Source organism: Neodiprion fabricii, chromosome 2 (genome assembly GCF_021155785.1).
Source record: "Neodiprion fabricii isolate iyNeoFabr1 chromosome 2, iyNeoFabr1.1, whole genome shotgun sequence".
Taxonomy (NCBI): Eukaryota; Metazoa; Arthropoda; class Insecta; order Hymenoptera; family Diprionidae; genus Neodiprion; species Neodiprion fabricii.
The window spans coordinates 35,253,550-35,276,217 of record NC_060240.1 but is presented as its reverse complement, the minus strand read 5'-3'; the positions used below and the strand labels follow the sequence as shown (position 1 = coordinate 35,276,217).

Genomic DNA, 22,668 nt, shown 5'->3' with positions numbered 1-22,668 from the left:
AACAACTTGCAATATACTGTAATTGTAAGTGTACCTACTGTAAGTAAAGATTATCGTCATCATCATCGTCATCGTCATCGTCATTGCCATTGTCATTGTTATTGTTGTTATTATTATTGTTGTTGTTGTTGTTCTTATTATTATTATTATTATTATTATTATTATTATTATTATTATTATTATCGTTATTATCATTGTTACGGTTATCATCATCAGTTAGTTATTGTCATTACAATTCTTATTAATGTCATCGGTACTCGATGATTTACCTACAATCGTGCACCCGTAACTTATACAACGTATACTAGATTTTTAATTTAACTTTTTACCCACTCCTTTATACGGGAATAGTAGAGCAGGGCAGAGTCGTACTAATATAGTAATATTACATCTAATTTCATTTTGATACTTCGCAAACCGTTATCCTCGTAGAATCGCATAGCTATACTCGTACATGACATACAATATTCATTGACAGAGGTATTATACTTGTATGCCTGTATCAAAGTCGCAACTTTTTAATAATCTGAAATACGACGGCGGAATTTAAGCGTATTATTATACATATTATACACAAGCTTTTAACACGATACACCGCGCTGCGTCGTCTCAATGTTTTTGTTTACGGTTTGATTAATCGACCTTATATTGTTCGTCGTCACTATACATACAACGTGTATTATTGGATATTGATGTATAAAACATTTCCGTATGATATCGTTGTTCCTTATTATTTTGTCGATACTCGATATGTGATAATTTTTATTCTTCATATTATTATAAACGGTTGTCATATTACGTTGTCATCACTGTTATTATTATTCTTATTACTATGCATATTTATTATTATTATCATCGTTGTTGTTATAATTAATATTATTATTGTTGTTTTTATTATTATTATTATTATATCATTATTATTATCATGATAAACATCATCGTATTAGTTATCGAATAAAAGTTTAAAGATTAATAAGGAAATAAAAAGAATAATTACAATGCGAAAGATGTGATGAGTCGTTTCAAGAGTACCAAATTCTAAAATGAATTTAATATTAACTGCATATAGTATACATACTACATATTATGGTAAATAATTAGCACCCCATAGATCGGGCACCATCTTATAAATTGATTACTACTACAAGGATAAAAATAAAAGAAAAAAAAAAAAATCATGCAAATTGAAAAAAAAAATAAATAAAACGATGAAGTGTACGAATAATGGCATATAATGTATTGTATAATTGTGTGAATGGAGACTTAAATTTAGCCCTAGATTTAGACTTATGGAATATACCTATAATATAGACGAGCGGTTCCAACAATATAATTCATATACCTATATTATCTGTACAAGAAATGCATGAACGTGATCGAAGTAGGTAGGTATTATCATATACATTGTATATACCTACGTCCAGGTATGTATGTACAACTGATAAATAATAATACGTAACGCGCCGTATGAAAATTTATGCAAGCCGACGTCGATTTTTTATGGAAGTTCAAAATCCTAGGTAGAGGAAAAATTTATCGCGATCGCACATAGCGCGATTATCTTATTCAACTCTGCGCAGATACAATGGAAAATGAATTAATATCGCAATCGACGATTTTTATACACGTATTGCACAATCATACGCGCCTCTTTTGGATTAAATGAAAGAAATTCGCTGGCTTAATGCGATTGAAATAAAATCTGACAGATCACATGCGGGGACTGAAAGAAACTTTACCAAGCGACGCTTAAGTCGGAAGATTTTAGGTTTCCCACAGTTCGGATATAACGATTAGAAAAATAACGAATCATCCGCGCAGAACTTCAAAGAAGCAAAGAAAGTATCAGCCTCCATAAAACGACGTTGGCGGACGAACTGGCTGCGTCGTGGGCTCAGAATAATTCGACCGGAGTTATGCGATTGAACGATTTTTTATTCATCATGCGGACGGTTCAAGGAAAATTGATCGAAAATAGTGAAGAATATGTTTTCTATTAGATCCGTGCAGGAATGCAGCCCTTCGTTTATCGGTTTTCAATTTCTTTCACAAAATTTTTCTCAATCGACCCACCGATCGTTCCACTGCATTTTACACTGATAATTCAACTCTAAAAGCGAGGCCTTTCCAATCGTATAATTATAATAATATTAAAAAGAAAAAAAAAAAAAAAAAAAAAAAAACAATTTCGACAATTATTCGGTCGATGAATATCGGTAATATCTCCGTGTACAATACTGACTTGCATGAAGACGTGTGAAATTATAAAGACGTCGTTTTTCCATGAGCCCGCAATATACGCCGGGCGCCGATTCAATACTCTCTATAAATATACAAGTTCTCTGCTCTTGCGCCGCAGAAACATAGAAATGGAAATAAACTTGAGGGTAAGACGGAGAAAAAAGTAAAAAAAAAAAAATGTTGCAGAGATATAACTGATATAACATTATTATACATACATAAATAATATAAATACCTACGTAAGTGAATATAAATTACAGTAAATATCGTGACGGTTTGAATTACGCGTAAACCTGTTGAAATTGAATCAAAGTTTCGTCCTGCAAGGGAAAGAAATTTCGCTCCACTTTCAATCCCATGTGCGCAAACTTACTTAACGTCAGGTTATCTACACTCATACATATAGGTATAGGTATAGGCATAGGTATAATACATTATTAATAACTGAATAGTTCGCAAAATACAGCGAAACCGCGGGAGGGATGGTGATATTTTTATGATCGGTAGATTATAGTAACTCCGCTACCCATACAATTGACGCTGGGAGGCTCGCGCCAAAATTTTTCTCCATTTCGAATGTGTGATCGAAGGTAAAATTTGGATAAGCAGAACAAAAACGAAAAGACGAAAAGTCAAACGAAAAAGAAATATCCTCGAACGTTTTACCGTCGGCAAAACCTCCTGTAAAAAAAGCGTCAAGACGTTGCTCAAATCGCCCTTAGAGGTTTAAAGTACTGCCACCCAGGACCGACTCAACAATGCAAACACTTCGGGCCTCTCCACGCGAGGTTCGAATAAGCGATTCGACAAGTAACGAATAAGACTCGGACGTCTCGGTGCTTTCGTTAAAAAATTATCAATATATTCGAGCCGTGTTCGAAGCGTTTCGAATCGATTTGACGGTTATAATTAGTGGATGGAACCGAGCTGATCGGTGCTGATCGAGGGCCGCGATATTTGGACCAACTTGGAGGGTCGAGATGGGTTTGAAAACTTTGAGCCGGTCCTGTCGCCACCCCCAATATTATAGTTCTTGTCTATTTTCACGATAGGAATGTTTGTATGATAACGAAACAATATATATTATCCTGAACCACCCGTATAATTAATAAATAACATGCAGCCCAGCTGTCAGTACGTATTACACCTTTAGCTTATATACTACGGTTCGTGATTAAATGCGTATGTATGTCGAAGGTATTGTGATCTGTTATAATAATAAACTTACGATCAATATCAAAGTGTGCAGTACGCAAGTTTGGCACTCCAACCCAAAAATTTATAAACGATCCCTATAGGTATACAAAATGCTACACCTCATGCTGGATACGTATTAGCAAGACGTGTGTTAATCCCGATAACCTTAATTTCAAGTCGGATGACGAAAAAGAAAAACGTATAGTTGGGTACTGGATAATTCCAAAACTCCTCCGCAGAAGAATAAGAAATAAAGAAGAAAAACAAAGAAACAAATAAGGAGGTAAACTAAAAGTAAAAACGAGCCATGAACAAATATATTATATAGAAGATAGATTAGGTCATTTTATTGATATAATACTTGAGGTAAAACGCGCAATGTTCTTTCTTGCAATATAAGAAGAAAAATTTACTCAACCTTATTGTTTTACAGAAAAGAAACAATGAAAATGAAATTTGGAATGAAAATGAGAATGAAAATGGCCTTCTCTACCCGGCCATTCATATCTTGACGACAAAATTTAAATACACTTTACGTTATAGGATTGATTCAATTGCCTGGATCCTGATGTACACGCGGAAAGACGAATACATCGCTATACCTATCCGATGCGAAAGAAAAATAAATCACTGTCCGTGATCTTCGCGTAACTATAACGCCGTTCATATATATATGAATATGTGAGTGACTATGTATAATATCCGTAGGTATAAATTATACGTACAATATGTATGAAACCGTTGTAAATAGAAAAATTAATCGAGTACATTGAAGCTAAAATTTAAATGAAACTAGAATTAATCGGCGTAGACGAAGTGCATTGACGATGAGATATATTACAGGATAATGCCCGGATGCAGAAAGTGGAACAACTGCTGGGAAAAGGCTGTACATACATACGTAAAACGAACGGGAGTGGAGCAACAATACACCATACTCACTTGCTGATTGAAAATATTTATATATATACGTATGCTTGTATAAAATTAATTATAAATGATCAAAAAAACAAAAAATAACTTCTTTTGATTTATACACGATCGGAAATTCATGTAGGTTTAGGGGGGTATTACCGTCTAGAATCTTCAAAAATTCGATTTTTTTTTTTTTTGCATTTTCTTATAATATGGGGTTTTGGGAATGTGTCTCAAAAATATTCATTCAACATTCGTCCAACTCCCATAGTTAGGCTGCGGTGCGTTAGGGCGAGGCAGGTAGTCATCCCCTTGACCGTTGTGTGGGGGAATTTTCCTGTCCCTTGTCCCCCTTGCAGTCCAATACCGAAGGTATCCTTACAAATAGTCATACAGGTCCGATTTAGTTGGGTGATGGTCAGGGATGAAATGATGCACTATTCGCAATCGATTATGTTTTTACACGACGCGAAGTTTCGGCAGGCCCCGCCTATCATCATCAGGTTTCTTTAAGGGGTTAGGTGGGTTTCAAAAACTCAAAATAGGTACATTTTTGTGAATTTTTTTTTTTATTCAACCAACAGAATATTTCATTTCATCAATTTAACACATAAAAGATACATATTTTATAAGTAGCTTGTGAAATTTTCATTGAAAAATATTGAAAATTTAGGCGTGGACACGTCGTCTGCCATGACCCCTCAAAAAAAAGTTCTCTCGGCGTAGTCAGGATAACTCATGACAGATTCATCTGAAATGCAAAAACCAAAAATTTTCTGTTAGTAGATGTTTAAAACTCGTGCTTGGACGAAGGAAAAAAAAAAAAACAAAAATTACATTTTTGGCGGCGTTGAAAACAAAAAACCCTTATTTTGAGTAAAATTTGTACCCTTCATGGTCTTGAAAAATTACTTGGAATAGAAAAAAAAAATCCCTTCGTTCAAGCACGAGATAATGTTATTTTGAAGAAGTGTGCAAAATTTGAAAGAGATCGATTCATAAGTTTTCGAGAAATCGTGACTACCGATTTCAAAAATGTAGTTTCGAGAAAAACGCGATTGAAGATTTACATTCAAATAACATGTAAATAATCGTACTTACACCGTATAATGATGCAAACCCACGTTTTTTCCACGTGCCATCACCTGACACGGTAACATCTGTCGTATCTTCAACATTATTTTCATCACACGTTAATTTTTTTTCTTGATTTGCAGCAGACAACAAAATTGATTCGGCAACAGTTATGACGCACTCGTGTATTTTATCAACATAAAAATTGTACGTTGATGCATTCAAGAATGAGGAACTTATATCCATCAAACCACAGAATTTTTTACATCCGGCAAGTCCTAAGCCTAGTATTCGCATCACAATAATAAACGAACAATAGCTAAGCAGCTGCCTCGATATACCTGCCTTCATATACCTGCGTCACGCTCGGTTATAGCCTGATGGGTGAAACATCCAAAGGCTATATCTCTTAGAATATGACTCGGATCGTTTTAAAATTTTAAAGGAATATTCTCAACATATTCAATTATAAGATAAGCCAAAAAAAAAAATTCGATTCGTATACAGGTAAGTCTGATGTAACTATGTATTTTACGTGTCGACCAACGTTTGATTGACGACATGGTCAATTTGCGCTGAGCAGAAAATAGATGCACCGAGTCTAAAAATATACCTTATACATACATATATTATATCTTATGTATCGTAGGGATTCAGATTTTGGAGGGAATAATTACTTACATTTATCGAACATTTTAGGCTAATGCATATGGTATACGTATAATGTTATAGTCAAAGAAGCTCAATTTCAAGGAAAATATAAATTAACCCTTTTGCTGTGGTCTTGTAATGCAGAAATTGTGCAAAAAAAGTACGGGCTTTCGCTTGAATTAAAATACAGAACTCATCAAACGGATTGAATTTAGATAAGTTTGTTTAGGACAGCACATTGAGGTAAGTTTAAATAATTCAACATGTTGCAAAATTACTATATTCCAGTCGAATTTTGCTATAGAAAAACGGTCGAAATTAATTCGAGAGTGTTGAAAGTTTAGCTTTGGAACAGTCTGCGAAGAGCAGATTCGAAATTTGTAAAAATTGGAAAACTCTTTTTCATGCTGATTTTTCTGTGTTATAATCACTTGTTTTCAAGTGGTTTTCTCATCCAGGCCTTATGAAATGATGATATTATATTCTCAACCGAGGCAACTAAATTTTGGCATAAACAACGACGAAAATTCCAGTGATGCTATGAACGATGCCAAGTGGGCGTACACATCCTAACCCGTCTCGTACTTTCGATAATATAATACAACTATTCGTTGTTGTCGCTCTAATTGCTGCTTATACTGAAAATACAAAATTCACCAAATAGTTTTGGCAAATTTCTGCACCGACGTGAGAAAAAAAAAAAGGAATTCCCTTACATTTGAAACAAGTAATTCACTTAAAACTTATACATATCGCTCTAAAATGATTGTATCGCGAATTTCTATTGACTTTCGAATTTCCACGAGGCCCGATAAACGTCGTAATAATACGATCGCAACGCATAAAAGAAGAAGTTTAGAGGAAAATCCTCGGTATATGCGACTAATTGATCGAGCCAATGCCGCAACATTGCTTCCAGAGCAGCTTGATTCTCGTTCAAGAAAGTCAATAGCACGAAGGAAAGCTGCGATGACGCATTCACCAATTTTTTTTGCGTTTATGGATCGCGCCTTCGAGAAACATCTCGAAAGTTCCGATCGCCCGGCAGAAAAGCCTGGTGTTGATTCAACGGCGAAAATTCTAGAAGCTGATGACGTATCCACGCCGCTGCGACAGACGCGCGCCGCTCTGAAACTCGGTGAGTCAAACGATCAGCTCTAGATCAATAAACTTTTCGAAATTAGAGCTTTTCCGAACCGACATTCGGACTAATTGGCTCGCGTAAAATCGTCCGCGAAATTAGCCGTCAGCATAAATGGTCCGTAGGTGTAAACGGGGGGGATTCGGACGGTCAAAGGAATGAAAGTTCTAGATTCGCGGCAACATCCGGGCCTTAGTTTCTGGAACGTTCACAGTTCAATAAAACCAGACGCAGCGCGGCGGCATTCAATAATCTCAAACTGACAGCGAGCCGTAACGGTCGACGGAAGCGTTTGAAATATTTCGCGAAATTTCAACGGAGTTCGAATTTATCGCATACTCGAGAGAAAAGCTATCGTCTAATAGGTGCAAAGCGATATTGCTCTACGTGTTTTCAATTGACTTGTGAATTTCGGTGCGAACTTTCATACATTTTCGGTAATTTAAAAGCAAGACGCAATGCCGGAGGACGTAGCCATCGCTGAAAATGGCGAGGTCGAGACCTTCGCCTTTCAGGCTGAAATTGCTCAGCTTATGAGCTTGATCATCAACACCTTTTATTCGAACAAGGAAATCTTCATCCGAGAATTAATCTCGAACAGCTCTGATGTAAGTTGATTGTTTTATTATTTATGTATTTATATAATTTTTTTTTTTTCATCTATTTTGCTGACATTTTTTTAACTCACTTGGGCGAGTTTGCCGATCGTTATTGAATTTGACATCCTCTGGCAACGAACATTGAACACCTGAAATTTATACGTTTTTTCTTTCTCTGTAATTTCAGGCTCTGGATAAAATCCGTTACGAATCTCTGACCGATCCATCAAAACTCGAGAGCTGCAAGGACTTGTTCATCAAGATAATACCCAACAAAAATGATCGCACCCTGACAATAATCGACTCGTAAGTATCCATCTAAGTCCATTGCCTTCGTTTAACAGTAAACATTTCTATTAATTTAAATTGCCATTGTTTTAAACTAGATGAATTTTGTTGAGGAAATTAACGCAGCACGCAATTTTTAATAATCACGCTTGTTGACGATTTGCATTAATTGCAAATTACTACAGTTTAAAATGGATGAACTTTTTCGGAAAAATAACTCAACAATCACATTCATATTGAATTTTATCTGCACAGGGGAATCGGCATGACCAAAGCTGACCTGGTGAACAATTTGGGAACGATTGCAAAATCTGGAACCAAGGCATTCATGGAAGCTTTGCAGGCTGGTGCCGATATCTCGATGATTGGTCAATTTGGTGTTGGTTTCTACTCGGCTTACCTGGTTGCGGACAAAGTAACTGTCACCTCGAAACACAACGATGACGAACAGTACCTGTGGGAATCTTCGGCAGGTGGATCTTTCACAGTTCGCCTAGACAATGGAGAGCCACTGGGACGAGGAACTAAAATTGTACTGCACATCAAGGAGGACCAAGCGGAATACTTGGAAGAGTCGAAGATCAAGGAGATTGTAAAGAAACACTCTCAATTTATCGGCTATCCGATAAAACTTGTCGTCGAGAAGGAAAGGGACAAGGAGCTCAGCGAGGATGAGGAAGATGAGCCGGCCAAGGACGGCGAGAACGAGGATGACAAGCCCAAGATTGAAGACATTGGCGACGACGAAGATGAAGAGAATAAGACCAAGGATGAGAAGAAGAAAAAGAAGAAAACTATAAAGGAGAAGTACACGGAGGATGAAGAACTGAACAAAACTAAGCCAATTTGGACTAGAAATCCTGATGATATTAGCCAGGAAGAGTACGGAGAATTTTATAAGAGCCTTACCAATGATTGGGAAGATCATTTGGCTGTAAAACACTTTTCCGTTGAAGGCCAGCTTGAGTTCCGCGCCTTACTTTTCATCCCTCGCAGGGCGCCATTCGATCTATTTGAGAACAAGAAGAAGAAGAACAACATCAAACTATATGTAAGAAGAGTATTTATCATGGACAACTGCGAAGATTTGATTCCTGAGTACCTGAACTTCATAAAGGGTGTTGTGGATAGCGAAGATCTTCCGCTAAACATTTCGCGTGAAATGTTGCAGCAGAATAAGATTCTCAAGGTGATAAGGAAGAATCTTGTCAAGAAATGCCTTGAGTTGTTTGAAGAGCTAACGGAGGATAAAGAGAATTACAAGAAATGCTACGAGCAGTTCAGCAAGAACTTGAAATTGGGTATTCACGAGGACAGCCAAAACAGGAAGAAGCTGTCGGACCTCCTCCGCTATCACACATCGGCATCGGGTGATGAGGCTTGCTCGCTAAAGGACTATGTCGGACGCATGAAGGAAAACCAAAAACACATTTACTACATTACTGGCGAAAGCAAAGACCAAGTTGCCAATAGCTCGTTCGTTGAACGAGTGAAGAAGCGAGGATTTGAGGTTATTTATATGACAGAGCCGATCGATGAGTACGTCGTACAACAAATGAAGGAATACGACGGCAAACAGTTAGTCTCTGTCACCAAGGAGGGCCTGGAGCTCCCGGAGGATGAGGAGGAAAAAAAGAAACGCGAGGACGACAAGGTGAAATTTGAAAACTTGTGCAAAATCATGAAAGACATCCTCGACAAGAAGGTAGAGAAAGTCGTGATCTCAAACAGGCTGGTCGACTCTCCGTGCTGTATTGTTACCTCGCAATACGGGTGGACGGCAAATATGGAAAGAATAATGAAGGCGCAGGCTCTTCGAGATACGTCAACCATGGGATACATGGCGGCTAAAAAGCACTTGGAAATCAACCCCGATCATCCCATCATTGAGTCGTTGAGACAAAAGGCCGATGCGGACAAAAATGATAAAGCAGTCAAGGATCTGGTCATGCTGCTTTTTGAAACTTCACTTCTTGCCTCCGGATTTGGTCTGGAAGATCCGCAAGTCCATGCTTCTAGAATCCACAGGATGATAAAACTTGGTTTAGGATTTGATGAGGATGAAACTTTGACTGGCGAGGAAGAGAAAATGGATAGTGAAGTTCCACCTCTGGAAGGTGACGCCGAGGAGGCATCAAGGATGGAAGAAGTGGACTAGAGTAAATGTATACTCAGATTATTACCTAACTCCAAAGACTTTCTTGTGTTGCAAGAAGAATATAAGACTGTTACATTTCTTTGTTGGACAGTTATGTACGACTGATTACGAGAAAGAAACCGGGACATCCGGTTATGTGTAGGGTTTCTCTTTCTCTCTTATTATCTCTATCTGAAGTTTGCGTTTAGAAGATGTTGTGTGGTATGTGCCATTATGCGAGGGTCCTCTCTTCTTCCCTCTGAATTGTATTATTTTTGTACCGTTATACTCCGTTTGTCATTAATTCTCCATTTTTTTTTTTTTTTTTTTTTTTTGTATTCCGTATTTAAGTCATTCTAGTGATTAAGTATAACATATATGTAGTTGTTTAAGAACGTTGTATGACTTAAGGATTAAACGTTTAGAATAATACTAAATCTTTATGTTACGATAATATATATAGTGTATATTTTTTTCAAATTCCACACCCTGTCACATTTAAACCTTACAGCTAATCCTAGGGCCAGCTTTGAGGTACGATTCTAAACTAAACAAAATGGTATGCGCTTCTTAAATGTCGGTTCAATTTCGCAATCTATAAAAAATTAGAAATTTGCAGATACGGTTTGAACTTTATGTATTACAATTTTTAAAACAATAATGCAGGTCTATAAAATCAATCAGGGCACACATAGTAAAAATAATGAAATAATTGCCGTACTTGCGTTTCGTTCTCGACAGATTCCGGCATTCAGTTCCAACATGGCCAGCGTCATTTTAATTACGTTGCCGTGTGGATTATACGATTTGTACAAATTTAATTGAGCCGATCGTACTCGCAACACTGGGTTTCACTAATTAACATTGTAACTGATCTTATTATGTATTAATTAATAAGCAAAACACCCGCAATGAATTATCAATTTCAACTTGGAAAAAAACAAATGCTACCTTTGCGGTAGCAAAAAATTGAAGACTACTATTTAATTAAATTTGATTCTGAATATCTATCTTTTCCGGAAAATTATTGTAATGTTCGAATTAAATAATTTTACAACAATGACAGTTTGGGCAAAATCAAAGACGAGCCTTTCAATCTATTCGCATTGTACCGCCAATATTGCTAGAGATTTTGATTGCCTTCTACACTTTTTACTCGGAGGATCGACGAAGGACTAGCACTACGGGTAATAATCATACTGAACTAAGCCGCATTTGTATTTTGAAATTGGATTACTTGGAAACGGCGGAATACTTTTTTCGAATGATTTTCTTCATACCTGAACCAAACAGTACAAACGTTCGAAGAATAAACGAAGATGGCGGGAATTACGCGATCTTCCAATCGCTGTGCCGTTTCCGTTGCTTCTTCCTATGAAAACACAGGCGTGAAAATGTCAACAAAAGTGCAACGTGTCCCGTTCTCGAGTCTGCGCAATGTGAAGTTGGCAGGATGAGTGATTTCGTGTTGCCATCTTTTGCGGCTTGAAGTAAAAGATGGTGGTTCAAGAAGCAAATTGTGAGGCAACGGAGGAAAATGTTGAGCATCAAGATGAGGAAATTTCGAGCGACGAGAGAGTATATTCCCTAGAAAGTATCCTTTTTTACGTTTCAATTGTTGCCAAGTATACTCGACAACTTTGCGGCGAAAGGTTCCCACCATATGTGACAGCGAACTCTAACCTATCCAATGAGCAAACCAATTGACTTACAACGTTCTAATATGACTAGTCGTAATTTTTTCATGGCTACATTATTTATTTACATCAATTGAATTGAGTTAAATTACATTTCACTCGTGACGTGATTCGATTTATGTCAAGTACTTTCTTTGAGTAGTTCCCAGTTCCTACTTGTGTGATTCACTCTATAGTCATTCCTGATGCAAGAAATTTAGTATTGAAGATAATCAAAGATGCACAGCAACAGCACGGCCTGCGTCATGGCGATTACCAACGCTACCGAGGGTATTGTTCTCGCCGATTACGGAGACTGCGCAAGGTTCTCAAAGTGCCACAGGGTGACAGGCGCCACTTCAAACGGCGCGATGTCATGCCAGCCATGGTCAGCGACGACAAATTTTTACAAGTACCATTGACAATGGCAGAACGAGCATGGAGTTACGCTATGCAGCTGCGTCAAGAGTCTAATACCGAGCCCAGAAAGAAATTTCATTTAGTTTCTAGATTACGAAAAGCTGCGACCTACTCTTTGCAGTTGCAAGAATTGATAGAGGTGAGGGCTCGAAAATTTTCGCAATTTTGATTTATGATTTGGATAACTACATTTCCTTAATTGCTCCTCATCATCATATGTATTCTTTTTGTAACTAGAGTGTAAATTGTGACGCACGTACCAAGCTAGAGGCACAAGCCTACGTTGCATGGATGCACGGTTCTCTACATTTCGAGCTGCAACTGTGGAAACCAGCGATGGAAAACCTGAAGAAAGCTCAAGTTGTCTACGAAAAGTTGGCTTCAGCCTTGCCAGACCTCGAGCAAGTGATTTATAAAGCCAGGGTTGAGGAGCTAGCACCTAGTTTAAGATATTGTGCCTACAACATTGGCGATACTTCAGCGATAGACGATCTGATGCAGATGAGAGGACAACTTAGTGGTGAATTATTGGCCAGTCTGGATTCATTGATGGCTCAAACACGTAGCAAACAATCAAATGCTGAGGAAGTGACATGGCGTGGTAAAAGTTGCGGTACAGTTCCGCCCAGAGCTGCTGGATTGCTCATAGCTGACTCGAGATTGAATCAAGCGCTAGCCAAGGCAGCTAATAATCAAGCAAAGATTGATTTACTCGAAGCACATCTCATAGATTGCAAGGATGCGATTGCGACAGTAAGAGAGGACTTCAAAGCTGAGTTGAAAAATCGTGACACAGATAAAAACAATCCACTGCAACATTTGGTCACCTATTTGCAATACATCAAACTGTCGAGAACTTTGGAGAGAAATTTAGCTTTAATAAAAATAGCTCAGGAGTCTGAGAAGGCGAAACCACAAGATATAGTGAGATTGTACGAGGCAGCTTTGCATAACCTTGTAGAAATTTCACAGCTTCAGGATGATGAGGATTATCAAAAAGAACAAGACACAAAAACTAAGGGATATCGAGCATTCAGATGCTTCTACATGGCTCAATCATTGGCAAACTTGCACCGTTGGCGAGAAGCAATGGCCCTGTACCAAAGGTCATCTCAACATGCTAAAGATGCGCTTCGCAATCCGGTCGTCCTACCTGAGGACTTGAAAAATGATCTACAGAAATTGGAGACTCTCATTGAAGGAGCTCAGTATGCGGCACACGCTCATAGCGTTCTTGAGGAAGACCAGGAGGAAGAACCTGGTACAAGTAAGCAGACCAGAAGCAAGAAACCCCTTTATGAACGCCTGCATGAGTACAGAGAGGATCCTTCATTGCTCACTAAACAACCGAACGTTTATAAACTTCCGCCATCCATGCGAAGCATCCCATGCAAACCGTTGTTCTTTGACCTAGCTTTTAATCTTGCAGAGTTCCCTGATTTGTCAGATAAATTGGGTGATCAAGGCAAAAAGGCAGGCCAAGCTGGGCTTACCGGATTTGTCAAGGGTCTTTGGGGATGGGGAAATAAATAACGTGTTTTTTTCTAACCTAACTTACGGTTTTATAAAGCTCTAAAAATCCTCAATTTTTGAAAGAGTTGAATAACTTGTAGAACCAAAACCTAGATGCATTTGAACTTTCTACTAGCTACACAAAAATTGGGTTAATAATTTGTATCAGTAATAAAAGCTAAAGGTACAATAGAATTGTTTTTCTATTTTCTTGCCACTATTTATAGTTCACCACTGGTTCATGACCGCCAATGTTTCAGGAACGAAAAACACTCGTAATAGAAATACGTATTGTATTTATTCTTCAAAACACGTCAATACGAATGCATTTCCTCTTTATCATCTCTTTCTTTCTACATATATATTATATGTACCTATATTGTAAGTCATATGGTACAAGTACACATAACTTGGTGCTGAAATCCTCTGTGGAAATGTACGACCTTTGATAACCCAACTCTAGGTAACGATTGAACCAACACAGTCGTGATATCTGATGGATGAACTAAATCACATAACGTTCAAAGGCACATTTATCAAATATTTACATCATTAAAATATATTGCAATACTTGATGAAAGTTCGTCAATGCGTTCATTCATTATCTCTGTAGAGGTCGACATGTATTTTTATGCATCGCATCAGACAAGAAATAAAGCATGTACAAAAAAAAATGAATGTTCAACAGCCCTGCATAACAATAACTTTCTCAGAATCACAAGCCTGGCCAGCTGCGAATTCACTTTGAAAAGACCAAATTTGACTTGATTCAATAAGACTTTAAGCTTCTTTACTCCTGGTGATCTGCTCAATTAATCTTCGAAAAATTCGAGCAAGCTCACTATCAGGAAGTGTTACCAAAATACTTTGGCCCTTATCTGCCAGCTTACCAACTGCCGGATCGATTGGGATTCTGCCTAAAAATGGAACCTTAACCATTTCTGCTAGCGCTTGTCCACCGCCCGATGAAAATATATTTGTGCACTCCTATGAAACAGAGGAAATATATTGCAATTACAAGAAGCATGTTGAAAAAATGTATCTGACTAAACAAATCGACTGTGTTTTCACTCACTGAACAAGTTGGGCACACAAAGCCACTCATGTTTTCTACAATTCCAATAATTGGGATACCAGTCTTTCGGCAAAATGTAACTTCACGAAGAACGTCATCTACAGCTACTGCTTGAGGTGTGGTTACTATAACAGCACCGTCGCATTTGACAGATCTGTAAGAAAATGTCACGTAAAGATAATAAATTATTCAGTAAGATAATCACCAAACATTGGTGTCATTGGCAAAATTGTCACAAAGCAAAAATGATTGTCAGAAATAAAAAGGCTAAGTAGTTTCAGTAACTGTTACGGCACTATATGTCGTAACCATACTCTGGCAATCAGTGTGAAGCTTATCTATGTGTTATGTTTCTAAGAGTCTATCACATGATTTATCATCGCCACATGTGACTGTTACTAATAGACATGTGATTCCCTTACTCGTGATTATACATATACAAATATATTTATCGCCTCTGTGCTCACTGAAGTGCAATTATACCCTATAAACAAACAAAGGTTTGAACCATGGCCAAAAATTGTCATTCAAGCAAAAATTTACCAGGTAAAGATGACAATGAAAAATTATACCGTGAAAAGAAAATTTAGTGAAGATCTACTCGAAGTAGAAGCCAAATATTCGTCTCTTTAAAGAGGCTTAATACCGTTTCAACAAATATGTGCAAGTCACCTGTCAAAATATTTACCTTAAGTTTTCCATAACTGTGATGTGTTCGTCCGATGTTCCCGGCGGCGTGTCGATAATCAAATAATCTATATCCTCCCATACGACATCAGTCAAAAACTGCTTGATCATGCCAGTTTTTTTAGGTCCCCTCCAAACAACCCCGTCATTTCGATTTTTCAACAAAAACCCTATGGACATAACTGCCAACTTTTGTTCCTCGTCTGCGTAAACTGGAACCCATCTAAAGTGTTTACGAAAATTTAAACTTGGCGTGAAAGACTTAAAGCGGACATTTTCTGCAAAAGTACGTAATTGTATCCACTATCAAAATTACGTGTGGCAGTGATATAAGATACGTGTAGTCAATTTAATGTTTTATTGTTTTCTGGGAATTTATCAAAGTGACGCTTTACCCTTTGGTCGACTGGTGGACATCCTTTCCCTCCAAATTCAACAAATAAGGGATGCTAGGGCCGCATAAGTCAACGTCCAGTAAACCGACCTGAAATACGTGACAGTTGTTGGTACATAACCTCGTCAACGATTTAGTAAGTGAATTTTTACCTTGAAGCCCGCCTCCTTCAGTGTCAACGCCAACTGAGTGCTGACCGTAGATTTCCCGACACCACCTTTTCCGGATAAGACTAAAACAACGTGTTTCACCCCTTCTAACATTATCGAACGCTGTTTACACCGCGGCGACTTTCATCTGTTTCCTAACCACTCACGACTTCGAATCCACTTCAAATCGAACAACTGTGAAATCACCTGTTATGTCTTCCGATTGGTGGGAGTACGAAGCGTACGCTACTGCGTACTACGTTGTCTATGCTGATTCGAATAAAAATAGTACAATAAATCGCAGCCTTCGTCCCTTCTCCTTTTCTGACGTACACACGCGCACGCAACGCACGCCTGTCCGCCATGTTAAAATGTAACGTTCCACTGTTTCCAGCTTTCGTGATCGAGTATCCTGTCACTTTTCGTTACGTGTGCCAAGGAAAAGTTGTACTGTGTCCTTACGTGTGAATTGTTAAAAATTAAACCAAATATCGTTTCTTTTACTTCGTGGTTACACTAATTTTAAGTAGAGAATAACTTTGGTTCTTAAAACACTGTTTTATGACACTTGGGGTCAGTATGGAAGGGAATCTTCATATTGAACTTTCTAACCTGACTTGTAAGTGCAACTACGACGTAGTAGAAACTCGTTACCGTGATTTGTTGTGCATGACTCACTGCCATTGAAACATTCCGACAATCTTATCCGCTCGTCATTTAAACGGTGGATTTTACTATCCCAGATATCTCGTCGAAATGACTAATTGATACTGTACACATGTGCAAAAATACTTTCGCAACTAGCTTTTCTTACTGCTGGTAGTTGTAGGCATGTTTTTCATATCGATATTTGACTGATCTCCGTCATGTTTCCATTCGGTAAATCTTGCGTGACAAAAATCGAAATTTTTCTAAACTCAGGATATCTCTGAGCATTGAATCTTTCTGTTGTTTTGATTTTAGGGCTGATAGAGCAACATAAAAAAATGAGGATCAATGATACTTCACTTGCCAAGCGGGAGGATACAAAATTCTCATATCAACCTCACCCTGCGTGTGCAATGGAAAGACATAACCATAGCAAATATAGTTACATCAAGCAGTCGTTGCCGTCAGGAAGAGTTCATGTGAATCCTAACTTCAAACCAAAATTACCTGGGATTCATATTAATCCTAGAATGGGAGCAAAGCCATTAGTTCACGTTAATCCAAACATGATTAGAAACTTTGCTACACAAAGTTTTGATGAGACGTCTTGTGGCCGTGTAGTTGTTCGACAAAATTCAGTTTATGAATCCAAAGTGAAATCCTCTGTTCACGTCAATCCAAGATTAATGAAAGAACTTTCAGCTGTTAAAGAGAAACCAGGAAATTCAGCAAATCGGATGCAGAAATCCAATTTAGATTTGAAGACGCCTGAAGGCGATATTAATTTTATAGATCAATCAAAAACGAAACTAGTTAAAATTAATCCTACGCTAAATCTGGGAGCAAAGAGATTAAGCAATTCCAATTTAGTATTACTGTCGCGAAGAAAACTTGTGAGAGTAAAAAGATGTAGTAAATCGGGACCTGCGATTTCACCCTTAAATCCAGGGAAAGCCAGAAGGCTGTCTAACTCTAATTTGAGGAAAACTATGTTCGCCACTAAATACAAACTAGTCATTGAACGTGTGAATTTAAATGGTACCTCAAGTGCAGTTCCACGAAATCTCAAAGGTCGTCAAGCTGGGTTGAATAAATACAAAATCGATCGCACTCATCTTCAAAAAGTCAGGAGGAGATTGTCTATTGGTAAAAGTAGCACGAAACTTGCCAATAAGAAGGCATCGTAAGTGCTTGCTAATTTTTTAAACGATTCATTTTTAGCGTTCATATTTCTACAAATTATCTCTTTTCAGAGGTTCTATGACTGGTTTAGTGCGGATTGGTGGAATATTATACAAATCTTCAAGAAACCAACTGGTTCGCAGCCTTAATGATCCACAACCATCAAAGAGTATAAAAATCATTACAATTCTTCTTTATTGCATGTTTTTGTTTTAAGTGAAACTTCTGACATTTGATTGAAATGTGTGAAATTAGATATAGATATAGTGAATTCAGCTCCCATTATGTATTGACTAACATTTTTTTTAACTATTGTTTTTTTTCACTTGCTCATAAAATTATTTCAGGAAAACGTTGTGTAATAAACGTTAAAGGTGATCGATTTGTAATGGCTAGCAATGGTAAGAAACTCCGTAGGTTGTGCACGTCTGCGAATAACTCTGGAAATTTAAAGTGCCCCAATCCAGTATCCCGAGTCGATATTGGCGGTATGACTTTTGTAGAAAGAGCACCCAATGTTTTAGTGAGAGCACACACTAAACGCAGCATTAGGTAATTGTAATTAATGATGGAACTTTTTGCTCTAATGGATTTTCATAAAAAAGATACCTAACCTACTATACTTTACTTTCAGTACCAAAGTGAAGCAGCGGAGTATACAAATCTTGCGAAATAAGATGCGTAAAAATAATCAGCCCTGTTTGATATTCCAAAAGTTTGGGTATTGTGCCGGTCAGGTGAAGAGTACCTGTCCTAGACTGCACGACAAGAAACAAGTTGCACTTTGTAGAAAGTAAATTAATTTTTTTTTTTCTATTTCGTTTTTTCGAACTGTGTTTATTTTTACAACATTTCGCCAGTGTTACTATCGTCTCTCAGTTTGCTTGTCAAATCATCATACATACAATATTTTTTGTTTCTTCTTTGTTTCGCACATTATAAGTTAACGGAACAATACTTAGCAACAAAATTGTCATAAGTACTTTACTATCAAGACCCCATTCCTTTTGATACTAGCTGAAATTTAATCGTGGCTTTAGTTTTCTGCAGGGGAAATGCTTGCTAGATAACTGTCAGATGTCGCACGCCGTCTGCCCTGAAAAGATGCCTACTTGTAAATATTTTCTGGAGGGTTGCTGCAATCGTGATCAATGCCCTTATCTTCACGTTAAGGTTTCGCCCAACACGCCAATATGTACACAGTTTCTGCGAGGGTACTGCGTCGAAGCCAACAAGGTGAGTTTGTTTAATGATTTTGAAATTGGCTAGCGAAAAAGTAAAAACTTATGTATAACATGTCTTTGTATTTGAGACTTACTAACTAGCTCTTCAATCATACAAATAACTCCATATTCTCATACACTCTTCTTTTCATTTAAACTCGATTTCACATGTTCTGACATTATTCTTGCTCAGAGATTTTCCTAATACAGGTAGTTTGAATGATACTTTTCTTCTTTTCTGTTGTCTACAAATTTTTTGAAACCGACATTTTGATCATTGGTTAATGCTAGGAAAGACAGAGATGGATTGTAATGTAAATAGTAAGACTCACATTATCGTTTCTGGAAAAAAATTTCTTGCACAGTGTAAACAGCGCCACGTGTACGTATGTCCGGAGTTTGAGAGGTCGGGAATCTGTGCGAAAGGTAAGTATTGTCCTTACCCTCACAAGTCCAGTTCAACCGAATGTAAACAATTGAACAAGTCTTTCCAAAGAAAAGTAGTTACCAGAAAAAAAATAAGCAAATCTGAATCAACTGGCGTAAATTTCTTGTGTACTGAAGATAGAAAACGATATTATGATGAAGCAGGTAGCTCAAGAGGGGATATAGAAAAAAAAAGGAAAAAAATTCTTAATAGTGTTCAAATTATGAAGAGTGTCAAAATTGCTGAAATGCCAGGCAATAATGAAGGACTACACAAAGCTAATGATAGTAATGAAGTGACCATCAATGAAAACAACGATGATTGTATTGAAGTAGATAGTTGCCCTAAAAGAATTCCCCTTGGTCCGCTACCTGCTTATATCCCGATTGATTAGTTAATTGCCAATTTTTGTCTACCAATGTTTACCTCTGATGATACTGTCTGGGGGAAGTTTTCATCAAATCAATTGTCAAAATTTTGTATCAGTTAATGATAATCTCATTAATTATAAGGGATTGTATGCCAGAATCAATCATCAGTGATCTTGGAATTTTTTCCAAAGAGTAGTCTAATTATTTTCCACTGCGTTGACGAACATGTTACTTTGTAAATGATATAATGAATTTAATTGTTAATGAAATTTTATTGATGTTTTGATATAACACGTAGCTTGTCCTCCCAGAGAGTAACTGCTCAATCTGTGATATTTGAAAATTGAATATAACGAATGTAATAGCGGTAAATAGCCTATACGTTCAAAATTATGTAATTATTGTTGCAAAGCAATATATTTTCTAATTTGTAATTTATGTATAAATAAGTACACAATAAAGATATTTGGCAATAAATATATATATTCTTATATGTATACATATGCATATAAATAAATATATACACATTATCTTTTATTTTCTTACCATGATAGTGTTTCATCTATTTGACTAAATTATTCGTTTGTGATGCATCGTAGAATTATATACTGAAACATATCGATTCTATTTTGTACTTTGTATTGTCAAACAACGAGCATTTTCTATTGCAGCAGTAATACTCGAAATAATTATTAGAAGAAGCATAGGAAGCTCGCTTGCAAACTTTGATATATTAACTCCGGTAAGTATAAATTTAGCATTGCTTCATTGTATGTTATTCGTGGAAATTCTTGTGTACTACCGAAAAGTGTAATTAGTCAATCAACTTTCAAGTGAGCCTTAGCATTCAACAATCCTATTTTTTGGGACAAAAAGTGTAGGTCAAGCAGCACTTACATCGTGAATACTGTTACACAATTTTTTGTAAAATACGTATCTACCTATATTCAGACTTTACAATCCTGCTTGATATTCCATCACATCAACCCTGCTTTATATTAAAAATTTTATAGAAGTAGAAAAATTTCAATGGTAGAAAAATTTCGCATTCCTGGCTAATAATACAGTAGTGTCCAGTTTGTCTCGTGATTATAAGCTAGCAGTATTGGACAGTGCAGGAGTAATGAAATATTTTTTTTTTCCACAGTCGATGAAACTGTGAGCCAGCTACTGAGCCAGTTTCGCATATCATCCGTTGACATGTTTACAGGGTTCAATCCTCTGAAGAATAACGCCTATAATAAAAAAAAATGTAATGTACATTATGTTAAATTAAAATCGCGGATTGAAGATGAATGGGCACTTCATCATTATTAGCTGCAGCTACTGACCCATCGCAGAGCATCACTTGGCATCTTGTGCACCCCACCACCGGCTTCTATAGCTTGGTCCATTCTCTTAATTACCATCCCTTTGTCCAACAGCCTTTGTCTTTTGTACGGTAACCACCTGGTCATTTTGTGGATTGCCAATAACTCCCTCTGGAAGAAAAAGTATGGTAGTAAAAATTTGAAAAATGATACCTTAATACGCAATATTAAAACCTAAAACTGCATTATGTTGGCATAGTACCAGGTGTTTTCTTCGGAGCGATTTGAGCGAGTAAGGTGCTTCCTCGAACAATACTTTACATTCAATAATATCTTGGGTAGCAGGATGTCTGCCTGCACCCAAAGTAGCTATCACTTCGTTCCATTTTTCCCTTAATACCTGATCATCTATTTTATTTAGACTAGCTTGCACACATCTGAACAGAGGCTTGTTATGTTTTAGTCGATACTTGTGATCCAACAGCGCAAAGTCCAGTCTCTGCTGAAGGTCCCAAAACTGTGAAGTTAAAAATATTCTTGGAAAGTAATACCCTATGGGCAAAACGACGTAGTTGGCCATAGGCAGTGCAGCAGTTAAGAGAAACGGAGTAAGCTTCATGACATCCTTTGGCATTGTGTAAAGTAACTGCAGCTCTTCTAAGGAAAGATTGTCTATACCGACACTCCGTTTTTTCTTTTGCACAGCAAAGTATAGTTTTAGATCTCTGTAGAAGTCTTTCGTTCCGATGCTGAATACTCTGTATACATGCATTGTCTTAGGAAAACTTTTTTCCAAACTTTTTTGAAGGTTCTTTATGTACTCTGTGTATCTTGAGAACCAGTGCTTACGCAGGCTGTACACCTTCGAGTGCTTTTCTTGTCCTGTCGTAATTTCCCGTAAACGACCAGCGTTTTTGTACGGCATAAAAAGAAGGCACTCGTTCAACCCCATGGAGAAGGCTGAGCAGGGCGTACGTATGTTTAAATTCTTACCAATTATACTATACATCTTTGACTGGAGTTGGACGTCTCCGTCTTTTCTCGATTAATTGTAATCAGCTTATGGATTTCATTATCTGACAAATCTTGCGCGAACCGAAATTTGCGGTCTTCTTCGAGGCTCCTTGGACATTCACCTGTCTTTGAGGTTAGGAGGGGTGTGATGCCGGAGATGTTGGATTAGTAATTTCTTGTTTTCCTGCGATTTTAATAGAATATCGCAGTCTATTGTCTCGCAGCGAGCGTCCATCGCTTCATTACGTAAATCATAACGAGCTTAGGTTGCATTCCCTTCGGAATGAAAACCTAACAGTTGCTTCCAGCAGAAGACGCTTCATGTCTAATCTCTTAT

General features: G+C 37.3%; 5 protein-coding genes across 9 annotated transcripts; 3 read left to right on the top strand and 2 right to left on the bottom strand.

Annotated features, from left to right (window-relative positions):
• Nucleotides 1–1,669: 1,669 nt before the first annotated feature.
• Nucleotides 1,670–16,464, bottom strand: LOC124176020 (cytosolic Fe-S cluster assembly factor NUBP2 homolog). 2 transcript variants are annotated; one of them, XR_006869286.1, is made up of 7 exons: nucleotides 16,160–16,464; nucleotides 16,009–16,097; nucleotides 15,615–15,836; nucleotides 14,927–15,080; nucleotides 14,517–14,838; nucleotides 3,072–3,073; nucleotides 1,670–1,680 (listed from the first exon to the last, which is right to left on the bottom strand). XR_006869286.1 is itself a non-coding variant. In XM_046556795.1 (5 exons), the coding sequence occupies exons 1-5, from the start codon at nucleotides 16,268–16,270 to the stop codon at nucleotides 14,632–14,634; spliced, it is 783 nt and encodes a 260-aa protein (XP_046412751.1). In that variant the 5' UTR covers nucleotides 16,271–16,464; the 3' UTR covers nucleotides 14,128–14,631. The 2 variants fall into 2 exon arrangements, 1 of the variants encoding a protein (XP_046412751.1); XM_046556795.1 differs by lacking the exons at nucleotides 1,670–1,680; nucleotides 3,072–3,073 and having other exon boundaries at nucleotides 14,128–14,838.
• LOC124176015 (heat shock protein 83-like) lies at nucleotides 7,463–10,699 on the top strand. The gene is made up of 3 exons (XM_046556781.1): nucleotides 7,463–7,827; nucleotides 8,006–8,124; nucleotides 8,362–10,699. Exons 1-3 carry the CDS (start codon nucleotides 7,678–7,680, stop codon nucleotides 10,262–10,264), a joined length of 2,172 nt encoding a protein of 723 aa, XP_046412737.1. The 5' UTR covers nucleotides 7,463–7,677; the 3' UTR covers nucleotides 10,265–10,699.
• On the top strand, nucleotides 11,678–14,046 carry LOC124176017 (signal recognition particle subunit SRP68). 4 transcript variants are annotated; one of them, XM_046556784.1, is made up of 3 exons: nucleotides 11,678–11,837; nucleotides 12,141–12,478; nucleotides 12,577–14,046. In XM_046556784.1, the coding sequence occupies exons 1-3, from the start codon at nucleotides 11,741–11,743 to the stop codon at nucleotides 13,870–13,872; spliced, it is 1,731 nt and encodes a 576-aa protein (XP_046412740.1). In that variant the 5' UTR covers nucleotides 11,678–11,740; the 3' UTR covers nucleotides 13,873–14,046. The 4 variants fall into 4 exon arrangements, with proteins under 4 accessions (XP_046412740.1, XP_046412739.1, XP_046412741.1 ...); XM_046556783.1 differs by having other exon boundaries at nucleotides 11,684–11,837; nucleotides 12,090–12,478; XM_046556785.1 differs by having other exon boundaries at nucleotides 11,836–11,976; nucleotides 12,117–12,478.
• An 82-nt stretch (nucleotides 16,465–16,546) lies between the features above and the next one.
• Nucleotides 16,547–20,484, top strand: LOC124176016 (zinc finger CCCH domain-containing protein 3). Its single transcript, XM_046556782.1, has 7 exons — nucleotides 16,547–16,775; nucleotides 17,120–17,987; nucleotides 18,058–18,155; nucleotides 18,334–18,538; nucleotides 18,621–18,779; nucleotides 19,027–19,222; nucleotides 19,575–20,484. The coding sequence occupies exons 1-7, from the start codon at nucleotides 16,718–16,720 to the stop codon at nucleotides 20,028–20,030; spliced, it is 2,040 nt and encodes a 679-aa protein (XP_046412738.1). The 5' UTR covers nucleotides 16,547–16,717; the 3' UTR covers nucleotides 20,031–20,484.
• On the bottom strand, nucleotides 20,201–22,402 carry LOC124176019 (LETM1 domain-containing protein 1). Its single transcript, XM_046556794.1, has 3 exons — nucleotides 21,580–22,402; nucleotides 21,339–21,488; nucleotides 20,201–21,242 (listed from the first exon to the last, which is right to left on the bottom strand). The coding sequence occupies exons 1-3, from the start codon at nucleotides 22,324–22,326 to the stop codon at nucleotides 21,063–21,065; spliced, it is 1,077 nt and encodes a 358-aa protein (XP_046412750.1). The 5' UTR covers nucleotides 22,327–22,402; the 3' UTR covers nucleotides 20,201–21,062.
• Nucleotides 22,403–22,668: the final 266 nt, after the last annotated feature.